Raw genomic sequence first — 12,816 nt, 5'->3', positions numbered from 1 at the left:
CAGGTATTTATCAAGCATAAATTTTGTTTTCTTTCTAAAGATACGGTGAGTCCACAGATCATTATAATTACTGTTGGGAATCAATACCCAAGCTAGAGGACACAGATAAGGGAGGGACAAGACAGGAACCTAAACAGAAGGCACCACTGCTTGAAGAACCTTTCTCCAAAAGAAGCCTCAGCCGAGGCAAAAGCATCGAATTTATAGAAATTGGAAAAAGTGTACAAAGATGACCAAGTTGAAAAGCCTTGCAAATCTGTTCCTCAGAAGCTTCATTTTTGAAGGCCCAGGAAGAAGAAACAGCCCTTATGGAATGAGCTGTAATTTTCTCAGGAGGCTGCTATCCAGCAGTCTCATATGCCAAGCGAATAATGCTCTTCAGCCAAAGGGAAAGGGAAGTAGCCGTAGCTTTCTGACCCTTGCGTTTCCCAGAAAAGCAAACAAACAATGCAGAAGACTGACGAAAGTCCTTAGTTGCCTGCAAATAAAATTTTAGCACTCGCACAACATCCAGATTATGTAACAAGCGTTCTTTGTGAGAAAAAGGATTAGGACACAAAGAAGGTAAAACGACTTCCTGATTAATATTCTTGACCGAAACAACCTTGGGCAGGAAACCAAACTTAGTACGCAGAACCACCTTATCAGAGTGAAATATAAGATAAGGGAAATCACACTGTAAAGCAGAGAGTTCAGAAACTCTCCGAGCAGAGGAAATAGCAACAAGAAACAAAACTTTCCAAGATAACAGAGCCTGTTGTAAAACTTTAAGAACAAGGTTAATACTCCATGGAGGAGTAACAGGTTTAAACACAGGCTGAATCCTGACCAAGGCCTGACAAAACGATTGCACCTCTGGCACACCCGCCAAGCGCTTATGTAACAAAATAGATAATGCCGAAATCTGACCCTTAAGAGTACTTGCCGACAAACCCTTCTCCAGACCATCCTGGAGAAAGGACAAAATCCTAGGAATCCTTACTCTACTCCAAGGAGTATCCTTTGGATTCAAACTAATACTAGTATTTACGCCAGATCTTATTGTAGATCTTGCGAGTCACAGGCTTACGAGCCTGAATCAAGGACTCAATGACAGACTCCGAAAATCCCCGCTTAGATAAAACTAAGCGTTCAATCTCCAAACAGTCAGCTTCAGAGAAACGAGATTTGGATGAAGGAAGGGACCCTGAAGTAGAAGGTCCTTCTTCACAGGGAGTCTCCAAGGTGGAAAGGATGACATTTCCACTAGGTCTGCATACCAAATCCTGCGAGGCCACGCCGGGGCTATGAGAATTACAGATGCCCCTTGATTTGAGCAATGACTCTTGAAAGGAAAGCAAACGGAGGAAACAGGTATGCTAGACTAAAGTTCAAAGGAACCGCCAGAGCATCTATCAGAAATGCCTGCAGATCCCTTGACCTCGAGCCATATCTCGGGAGTTTGGCATTCTGACGAGAAGCCATGAGATAGAAATCCGGCAGCCCCATTTGAAGGTCAATCTGGGAAACACATCCGGATGAAGTTCCCACTCCCCGGGATGAAAAGTCTGTGTGCTCAGAAAATTTGCTTCCCAATTGTCCACTCCTGGGATGTGGATCGCATTAAGACAGCAGTTGTGGGTCTGCGCCCACTGAACAATTCGGGCCACCTCTGACATGGCCAATCCCCCCTGGTGGTTGATGTAGGCCACTGAGGTTATGTTGTCCAGGCCAGTAGAGCATTGAAGATCGCTCTCAGCTCCAGGATGTTTATGGGCAGAGCCCACTCCTCCCAAGTCCATAGGCCCTGAGCCTTCAACGAGCCCCAGACTGCTCACCAACTCAGAAGGCTGGCATCCGTGGTAACAATGACCCAGGAGGGTCTGCGGAAGCAAGTTCCCTGGGAGAGATGGTCCTGAGAAAGCCACCACGGAAGTGAGTCTATTGACGCCTGTTCTAGATCTATACGCGGAGACAGGTCCATATAGTCTCCATTCCATTGATTGAGCATGCATAACTACAGAGGTCTGAGATGGAAACGAGCAAATGCAATGATGTCCATAGAAGCCACCATCAGACCGATTACCTCCATACATTGAGCCACTGACGAACGTGGAGAGGACTGAAGGGCAAGACAAGAGTCTAAATCTTTCTTTTTCTGACCTCTGTCAGAAAAATCTTCATTAACAGGGTGTCTATTATCGCCCCCAAAAATACGACCCTTGTAGCTGGAACTAGAGAACTTTTTTCCCGATTCACCTTCCATCCGTGGGATTGAAGAAAAGACAACAAGATCTCCGTATGAGATTCTGCTTGTTGAAAAGATGGCGCCTGAACCAGAATGTCGTCCAGATAAAGTACCACTGCAACGCCCGAGACAGAAGCACAGCTAAAAGAGCCCCCAGAACCTTTTAAAAAATTCCGGGGGCTGTGGGCGAGGCCGAATGGAAGGGCCACAAACTGGAAATGATTGTCCAAGAAAATTTGTGATGGTCCCTGTGAATATGAAGGTATGCATCCTTTAGGTCTATGGTTGTCATGAACGGACCTTCTTGTACCAAAGGAAGAATGGAGCGCATAGTCTCCATCTTGAAGGATGGCACTCTGAGATCTTTTTTGGGAACCACAAACAGATTAAAGTAAAATCCCAGACCCCTTTCCTGAATGGGAACTGGAACTATTACCCCCAGGGCGGCAAGGTCCTTCATACATGTAAGAACGCCTCTCTTTATCTGGTCTACAGATAATCTGTAGAGGAGAAACCTGCCTCTGGGAGGAAAAGATTTGAAGACTATTTTGTATCCCTAAGAGACAATGTCCACCGCCCAGGGATCCGGTACATCTCTTATCCAGGCCTGGGGAAAAAGGGAGAGAGTCTGCCCCCTACAAGATCCGCTCCTGGATCACGGGCCAACCCTTCATGCTGACTTGGAATCAGCTGAAGGCTTTTTAGATTGTTTTCCCTTATTCCAGGACTGGTTATGCTTCCAGGAAGGCTTGGCTTGATCTTGCTTTAAAGTTAAGAAAGGAACGAACATTACTCTGACGTCCTTTATGCTTATTCTTTTTATCTTGAGGAAGAAAAGAACCCTTCCCTCCAGTAATATCTGAGATAATTTCCGCCAAACCAGGTCCAAACAAGGTCTTACCCTTGTAAGGAATAGCCATGATCTTAGATTTAGATGAAACATCCGCAGACCAGGAACTTCAACCACAAGGCTCTGCGGGCTAGGACTGCAAAACCAGAAATTTTGGCTCCCAGCTTAAAACCTGTAAGGAAGCATCTGTAATGAAGGAGCTGGCTATCTTAAGGGCCTTAATCCTGTCCTGGATCTCCTCAAGATGAGTATCGGTCTGAAGATACTCAAACAATGCATCGAACCAGTAAGCTGCAGCGCTGGTCACTGTACCAATACACACCGCAGGCTGCCATTGTAGACCCTGGTGGACGTACATCTTTTTTAGTAATGCCTCCAATTTCTTATCCATTGGATCCTTAAAAGAGCAACTATCCTCTATGGGAATAGTGGTCCTCTTAGCCAAAGTGGAGATCGCTCCTTCTACCTTAGGAACCGTCTGCCACAACTCCTTAATGGAGTCCGCTATAGGAAACATCTTCTTAAAAATAGGAGATGGAGAAAAAGGAATACCAGGTCTCCCCCACTCCCGTGCAATAATCTCAGTAGCACGGTCTGGTACTGGAAAAACCTCCACCGCGGAGGGAACATCGAAATACTTGTTCAGCTTACTAGACTTTTTAGGATCGACTACGATAGTCGTGTCGGAGTCGTCCAAAGTAGCCAAAACCTCCTTAAGTAATAAGCAAATGTGTGCTAGCTTAAATCTGAAGGATACAACTTCAGCATCAGAAAAAGGAATTGCACTATCTGAATCTGAGATTTCACCCTCAGACGCTACCGATATGTCTTCTTCCTCAGACTTCTGAGAAGGTACACTCTGGTTAGCCACAACTTGATCAGAAACCTTACTAACTGATTCTTTAATATCAGCAAAGGGCTACAGGGGAAAGTATGTCTCTTTGCAGATGATACAAAAATTTGCAACAGAGTGGATGTTCCAGGGGGGGTAGACAAAATGAGAAGTGATATACAACAATTGGAGGATTGGACAAACGACTGGGATCTAAAGTTTAACACAGCAAAGTGTAAAATAATGCATTTAGGGAAGAAAAATCCAAATGTTAATTACAGACTCAATGACACTTTACTGACTGTTACAGACGAGGAACAGGACTTGGGAATTATTATTTCAGATGATTTAAAACTTAGTAAACAATGTAGTAAGGCAGCGAGTAAGGCTAGCAGAATGCTTGGATGTATTGGTAGAGGTATTTGCAGCAGAAATAGTAAGGTTCTTATGCCACTTTATAGATCATTAGTTAGGCCTCATCTTGAGTATTGTGTGCAGTTCTGGAGGCCATATCTTCAGAAGGATATTAACAAACTTGAATCTGTGCAAAGGAGGGCTACCAAAATGGTACATGGTCTAAAAAATAAAACTTACCAGGATAGGCTCAATGACCTAAATATGTATAGCTTAGAGGAGAGAAGGGAAAGAGGTGATATGATAGCAACTTTCAAGTACATTAAAGGGTTTAGTAAAACTGAGGCTGTGGGTATTTTACATAAAATGGAAAATTCAAGAACAAGGGGTCATGAGCTCAAGCTAAAGGGTAGTAGATTCAGGAGTAATTTGAGGAAGCACTTCTTTACAGAAAGAGTGATTGATTTATGGAATAAACTTCCTCAAGAGGTAGTAGCAACAAACACTGTGGGGGACTTTAAAAATGCATGGGACAAGCATAGGGCTATCCTACGAACTAGATAAGTTTATACTGTTAGGTAAGGTGGGGCAGACTTGCTGGGCCTATGGCTCTTATCTGCCGTCAATATCTATGTTTCTATGTTTCTATGTTTAAGTTTCCTTTTACGCTTACCCTGCAGCATGGGAAAGGCCGACAATGCATCAAATACCGCAGAGGATACCTGGGTAGCAATGTCCTGTAAAGAAAATCCAACCGGATTGCAAGAGGAAACGCAGGGCACTGTATGTGGAGACTGAAAAGATTGGGACGCTTGAGGAGAAAGCAGCAGCATATCTGCTACAGGAGACACCTGAACAGCATTTGCATGCGAAATTGGTGGCCCATGGTAAAATATTCTGTCTCTATAACTTAAAAGTTCTCTCAATGCATGAGGAACAAAAAGGAACTGGAGGTTCCACTTGAGCATCAAAACATAATTGACAAGCAGTAACTTTGCCTGGGATAATGGTTTGAAAGGCCTCTTGAAATGTGTGTTAACAGAACAAACCAAATAGACCTCAGGCAACCTATACACCTCAGTAGCTTTACTGAGGTGCCTACCTGTCCTGCAGCTCACGGAGAGACTTCCCTCACAGAAGAAACTATCCGAACTTGAAAACTGCAGCGTAGTGAAAGCAGAGATCGGAGCAGCTGACTACTACGTCACAGCTAAACAGCTCTCTTCAGTCGAACAAAAGAAAACCGCTTCATCAAGGACCCTCCCATTTTTAAATAAGGAGCAGTCCAAGCGGTTCGCCCTAACTCCCGAAAAACGGCTAAAAAAACACATAATTTTTATGACCTAAAAATAAAAAAGTTATAGTCCGTTGTAACAGACATAACTCACTGAGCCACCATGAATCCCTCTCCTCACAGTCTCAAGCCCATAGCTGCCATAAAAAAAAAAAAAACAAGCATGAAGGTCTATAAAATAACGTCCCATTTTTTATAAGACAGCCCTTAGCTGTAATAAGTGCCAGTATTCTCTCTGAGGACAGCTCACCTGGTTTGAGAGGGTGCAGCACCTCACATGGACCTGTGAAGAAAGAAAGAAACTGAGTAAACCTACTCAGGCTTTCTGTATAGGGCAGCAGATTCTTGAGAAAACGCAGAGAGGATTGTACCTCACAAGTTCCCAAGTGTTCAAAATTCACCACTGCCCTACTGAAGAGGCTGACATGGACTAAGGCTAGACCCCAGGAAAGATCAGAGTAAGCTTACTCTGCTTTAAAAATAATAAAATCTTGATTGAAGAAAACTTCATCACACACCTAAACTTCACCTCTTCCTTGCACTACAGGCAAAGAGAATGACTTGGGGATTGTGGGTAGGGCTTTGCTGTGGGGCTCTTTGCCTCCTCCTGCTAGCCAGGAGTGATATTCCCAACCGTAATTATGATGATCAGTGGGACTCACCGTGTCATTAGAAAGGAAAAAAAAAAAAAAAAGTTTCTTATATTTAAGTAAATAATACTGAAAATTTACCCGATCTGTGAAACCGCCTCCTACACGAAAAAAAAAAAGAGGGGTTGCCATAATGATCCATCGTGACGTTAGTTGTACGATGGATCATATTGAACGAGACCCTGAGGGTAGGTTCCTCATTCTTGTTTGTGTCCTGAATGGAGCTCCTTACACGCTGGCATCCATCTATGCCCCGAATTCGGGACAGATTTCCTTTCTCCGAAAATTCTTAAACAAGCTAGATCCAATCAAGAGAGGACATCTCTTGGTGGGGGGCGATCTGAACTTGGTCTGGAACCCAGTGCTAGACAAGAAAAAAAACACAAACCACCCAACCGACCGTAACCTACTTTCACTCTCAATGGCCTTTCGTAGGCTAATGTATCAATTTGGACTGTTTGATGTCTGGAGATGTTTAGCTCCGACTGAACTGGACTACACACATCACTCGGTGCCCCATAATTCATACTCTCGGTTGGATTATCTGCTCTGTGACTCATGGACACTTGACAAATTTGCTGGATCAAAGATCAGGCCTTGTCCATGGTCGGACCACGATATGGTTAGTGCCCAACTCTTAGACTTACAGTCCCCTGACGGTAGGCCGTCCTGGAAGCTTCCAGACCAGTGTCTTGCGGAACCAGAGATTCCACCTCTCAATGAAATCATCCTAGATTTCTTAGCACACAATGACACGAGTCTTGAAATAGTCTGGGCCACCCTCAAAGCGTACTTGAGAGGTCACTTCATAAAGAAAAAGGCCCAATGGAAAGCGGCTCATAAGATCCCCTTATCAAAGCTATATGCCGAACTAAGACTCCTAGAGAAGGCCAATAAAAAAGGTGGGGGCAATAAGGTCTGAGATCAACAAACGAGAGCTATTAAAAGTGCAAACCAACCTATTCAAATTAAAACAGATTTACTATAGTAAAGGGAACAAGGCCGATAGGCTTTTGGCCCGCAAACTGCGTAATAGGGCGGTTGCAAGTAGGATCCCGACCATCAACTCTGGCCGTGGTATGGTCTGCTCTCCTAAGGAGATCGGTCAAGCCTTCTCAGACTACTATGCTACCCTTTACGATCTAGACAGGGGTTCTAATGACCCACCGGTGAGTGGTGGGGAGTTGGGGCAATTCTTAACCGAGTTGCGTCTACCACAGCTAAGTGAAGAGTCTGCTGCAGACCTTGATAGACCATTCACCTTGGAGGAAGTGAAGACGGCCGTCCTGTCCCTTAAACCCCACAAGGCCCCTGGCCCAGATGGCTTTTCTACCCTCTTCTACAGAACCTTTGTGTCTCTTCTTTCTCCTCTTCTACTCCGACTGTTTAACGATGTGGCTAAAGGAGGCAAGATGTTAGGGGAATTCTTGGAGGCTACTATTATGACCATCCCTAAGGAAGGGAAGGACCCCAAGGAATGCGGGAGCTACAGGCCTATCTCCCTTATAAATGTGGACATCAAGATATACTCTAAAGTCCTTGCGACAAGACTAGGGAAGCACCTCCCTTCCATAATCCATCTAGACCAAGTCGGATTTGTCTGAGGCAGACAGGGCTCTGACAATACCCGTAGACTGCTGAACATCTTCGCTGAATCATACGATATGGGCCTGCCCTTTCTCACCCTGTCATTGGATGCCGAAAAGGCCTTCGACAGGGTGAGATGGGCATATATGTTTGAGACTCTGAGAACATTTGGGGTCCCGCTATCATTCTGTAGGGCAGTTGAGGCCCTATATACCCTTCCCACAGCTGTGGTTAAGGGGCTGGGTTTTTGCTCCCCTAAGATACACATACGTAATGGAACGAGGCAGGGATGCCCCCTGTCGCCGCTCCTCTTTGCGATGGTTATGGAGCCATTAGCAGAAGCCATTAGGCAGGACACCCAAATCCAGGGTCTGTTACTGCATGATTCAGTACAAAAAGTGGCATTATTCGCTGATGATCTTACACTTTTCATTGCCGAGCCGACCTCATCACTCCCACCGCTGATGGCTCTTATTGAAAGATTCGGTGTACTTTCTAACTACAAAATAAATGTAGCCAAGACGGAGGCGTTCTCGATTCATTTAGATTTTCAAGAACAGAGAATTTTGCGACAGCAATACTCCTTCAAATGGTCTACTAGAGGTATCCGGCACCTGGGGGTCTTCTTGTCTCATGACAAGGAGACGGTCCTCCATGAGAACTACCACACCTTGCTGAAGGCAGTCGATAAACACCTGAGAGCAAAGAAATATGACGAACTCTCCTGGATGGGAAGAATTGCAGCTCTGAAAATGATGCTACTTCCCAAGCTAACGTACATTATGCGATGTATTCCCCTCCAAGTCCCAGATAAACTTCTGAAAAATTTTCAGACCCTCTTTAACGGATATATCTGGAACAACAAGAAACCCAGAGTCGCGGCCTCAATCTTACAGTCCCCCCTGGATCTGGGAGGACTGGGATTGCCAAGCGTGAAGATGTACTACGAGGCGGCAATGATCTCTCATGTCTCAGCTTGGGGTCGAGACCTCCCCCCCACGAGATGGAGGGATCTGGAACAGGCATCACTACCTGCCTATATAGATCTATCTGATTTGCTGTGGTTCCCCCCGCATCTTGCTACCGTACACACCATCTCTAACTCAATCGTTAGTGGATGCCAAATGCTATGGTACAAATTACGACACCACACTCAGATCGCCCCCCATCCCTCTCCTATTCAGCCTATACTCCCCATACTTCAGACCCTCCCCAATATGAGATTGAACTGGTGGCGGCAGATCGGAATTTTGACAGTAGGCGACTTCTATGTAGAAGGTCGACTACTAACACAAGACGAGATGGTGGCAAACTTTGAAGTCCCGAGGCAATTGACATTTGAACTTCTAAGATTAAGATCCCTACTAAAAGCCTGGGGGTTCCTGAGAGATGCCCCACGGCCTCTTACGGCTTGGGAAGCTCGATGGAAAACGGGTCTCCAGACCTATAAACCCCTCACGGCACACTATCAATGCCTACTGGTTCCCCCCACAATTCCTAAGACGAGACACATGCTCTCCTGGGAGACAGAACTACAAACGGTATACTCCCCTAAGAAATGGGCATTGGCCATCGCTAAGACCAAGGTGACCTTACATTGCACCACGATGTACGAGCTCTACTTTAAAATGCTCACCAGGTGGCATCTGGTCCCAACCAGACTGCAGACTCTCTATCCTAATCACTCCCCTTCCTGTTGGAGAAACTGTGGTGGCATTGGCACCCCACTACACACCTGGTGGACCTGTCCCAACATAAAGGCGCTCTGGGGTAAGGCCAGTAGGATCTGTTGCTTAATGGGTCTTCCAGAGATAAAGGACCCCGGAACGGCCCTTCTCCATTTGGGCTTAGAGAAAGTGCCTCCGCACCAGAGAACCCTTCTTATATATATATACTCACCTCAGTTAAAATGGCAATTGCCAGGAACTGGAAGAAAATACACCCCCCAAAATGGCAGAGTGTACTGGAATATCTGAACTATGTCAAGTCCATGGAAGACTTTGTCTACAGAATCCGGCGCAAGTCGGAAACTTTTTGTCTTGTTTGGGAACCCTGGGAAGCTTACCTGCAGAGCCTCAGAGCTAAATCTTAGGTCTCCCTGCCCCCTAGGGCCACTGGCCCCAGATACGGGTCTAGGGCGGTCTGTCCACCTTTCTCCCCCCCCCCCCCCCTCCACTCAATGAGCTCCCCCCCCCTTCCCCCCCCCCTCCTTCGCTAATATCCTCTCCCCCTCAAAGGGGGTACTTCAGCCCGTAACAGCGCAACGATGATTGAATCTTGATTCCACCCCCTTGGAGCGGTGGCCCTTGTTGGCCCTTGTATCCGCTCAGCTGCCTATTCAGGCAATATTCACATAGCAACCGACTACTAGCGTAATTCCGCTTTTATAAAGCAGATCAAAAGGCGGAATAAAAAATAAAGACGCCAAAACCTTAAACCTACCAGCAGACAACGACTCTCCCAACCTGTAAACGCTCCTATTCACTCCTTACTTCATCTCCCACTCGGGTATAGTTTGATCTCTGGATCCTCTAGGAATGGGGTAAAAACCTGGTTATATTAAGCAATATCTATGTCATTTCAATGTAATACGAGATACCATGTTTGTGATTTTTGTGTTTACTCGATTTTTGTAACGTTTGCAAGAGTTGTGATAACCTATTTATATAATAAAAAAATACTTTAAAAAAAAAAAAAAAAAAAAAAAATAATACTGAAAATTGCCCAGTGACTACTGCTGTTACTGTGATCACCTTACTAAATTGTCATCAAGGGTAGCCACATGTGAAATAGAGACATGTACAGGTTTTTTGGGGGTTATAATATAGATTAGAGAGGCCCCATTGTTCAGAACAGAAATAAAAGCACTTTTTTCTTGCAGGTGTTTACCGTTACTACAGTGATCACCTGATTATACAGAAAAAAAATCACTGGAATTATCAGCTTGCTAGGTTACATTCAAGATGAGATCATGAGATGTATATTATTTACCTGTCTAAAACAACTAGATCTGTTGCAGTTTCTGCATTACTCTTCAGAATTCTCTCCAGTTTCTGGATCTTCTCTTCCAGGTCAAAAGGATCACATTTCCCGTTCAATATTGAAGCAGTCAATCCCAAGATTCTAGGACAAGTCTGGGAACTCTCACAGATCTGTGCATGACATAAGAATAAGCAATGAGTAAAGAGTCAACTGCACAAAAATATTCGTACATAAAAAATTATAATAAAACAAGCATAAGAAATACAAAATTATGTATGGATATATTTCCATAAAAAGCTAAAAAGAAAATAAAAACAAGATGAGGTTTTTTTTAGTAGCAACACAGACTTATGACAGGATCTAGCTCTCTGACAACTCTGTGCAGACGTCGGTGAAGGAGATTTGAAGAATGGAGTTTAACCCTTTGAGTGCTGGATTTAGACCTATACCATTGGAAAGGTAAGCCGAGATACAGGCTTCTAAGCAGCATGCTCCCTTTCCCTATCTTGTCCATTGTAATTTTTAAATAAAGTTGCACGGTGACGTCAACACGTCATTGCGCATGACGTCACCGCACGTAACGGAAGCCCCAGCGATGGTACATTATGACCGAAGTCTCAGTCACTGAAGTTTTAAAATCAATTCATAGCAAATGGGTCTTTTCAAACAGCTAGAAATGTTTGTTTGTTTTTTTCTTCTACTATCATGCAATTAATATTTGCCATCAATACAGGACATCGGCCGAAATAAAATGTATCTAGCTTTAATGATAAAGCTTATTAACCCCTTAACGACACACATCGTACAGGGTACGCCATACACAAACTGGTCAAAGACCAACGACGTACCCTGTACTTCGTTAGGGATTTAAAGCGGCTGGAAGCGATCCTGATCGCTTCCAGTCGCTTTCAAGGTATTGCTGTGATGCCTCGATATTGAGGCATCACTGCCATACCTTTTTTGACACACCGATGCAGAGAGGGCCACTCTGTGTCCCTCTCTGCATCGGCCAGAGATGGGGGCGATCGTTGGTGGGTGGGAGCAGCTGCAGGGAGGCGGGTGGGCGGCCTATCGCTGGACTAGTTCCGGCCACTGTTCCGGGAAGGTTGGCAGGAGAGCGCACGCACACGACCGATCTATGGGAGAGGTAGGAGGTAGAATGGAGAGGGGAAATATTGTTTGCAATGGGATCTGGGAGGGGGATGTGAGGGGTCAGGAAAAGATCAGGGGGTGGGATGTGTCAGGTGGGAGACTGATCTCTATACCAAAGCTAAAAATAACCCTACAAGCTATCTAATTATAAAAAAGCAACGCCATATATGTCTGCTATTTCTGAACAAAGGGGATCCCAGAGAAGCATTTACTACCATTTGTGCCATAATTGCACAAGTTAATTGTAAATAGTTTCAGTGATAAACCTAAAGTTTGTGAAAAAGTTTTTTTTTTTATTTGATCGCATTTGGCTGTGAAATGGTGGCATGAAATATATAAAAAAATGGGACTAGATCAATACCTTGGGTTGTCTACTACACTAAAGTTAAAATGAACCCTACAAGCTACCTAATTAACCCCTTCACTGCTGGGCATAATACAAGTGTGGTGCGCAGCGGAATATAGCAGCCTTAAGAAAGGGGATCACAGAGAAGCATTTGCAACCATTTGTGCCATAATTGCACAAGCGGTCTGTAAATAATTTCAGTGAGAAACCTAAAGTTTGTGAAAAAGTTTGCGAAAAAGTTAGCAATTTTTTTTTATTTGATCGCATTTGGCGGTGAAATGGTGGCATGAAATATACCAAAATGGGCCTAGATCAATATATCGCTAATTTTGGGGTGTTTTTTTGGTGGTTGTAGATGTGTAACAGATTTTGGGGGACAACGTTAGAAAAAGTGTTTTTATCCATTTTGTATCATATTTTATAATTTTTATAGTAAATTATAAGATATGATAAAATGGTATCTTTAAAAAGTCCATTTAATGGCGAGAAAAACAGTATATAATATGTGTGGGTACAGTAAATGAGTAAGAGGAAAATTACAG

At 44.3% G+C, this 12,816-nt stretch overlaps 1 protein-coding gene across 4 annotated transcripts in view; it reads right to left on the bottom strand.

Annotated features, from left to right (window-relative positions):
* DICER1 (dicer 1, ribonuclease III) overlaps window positions 1-12,816 on the bottom strand; it is a 292,090-nt gene that overhangs the window by 212,451 nt on the left and 66,823 nt on the right. For all 4 annotated transcript variants that reach the window (XM_053697503.1, XM_053697504.1, XM_053697505.1 and 1 more), the window contains exon 8: window positions 10,786-10,946. In XM_053697503.1, coding sequence (XP_053553478.1) covers window positions 10,786-10,946 — 161 coding nt within the window. The remainder of the gene's footprint in view (window positions 1-10,785; window positions 10,947-12,816) is intronic.

This window comes from Bombina bombina, chromosome 1, assembly GCF_027579735.1.
Source record: "Bombina bombina isolate aBomBom1 chromosome 1, aBomBom1.pri, whole genome shotgun sequence".
In the NCBI taxonomy this organism is placed as follows: domain Eukaryota; kingdom Metazoa; phylum Chordata; class Amphibia; order Anura; family Bombinatoridae; genus Bombina; species Bombina bombina.
This window is presented reverse-complemented; position numbering and strand designations above follow the sequence as displayed.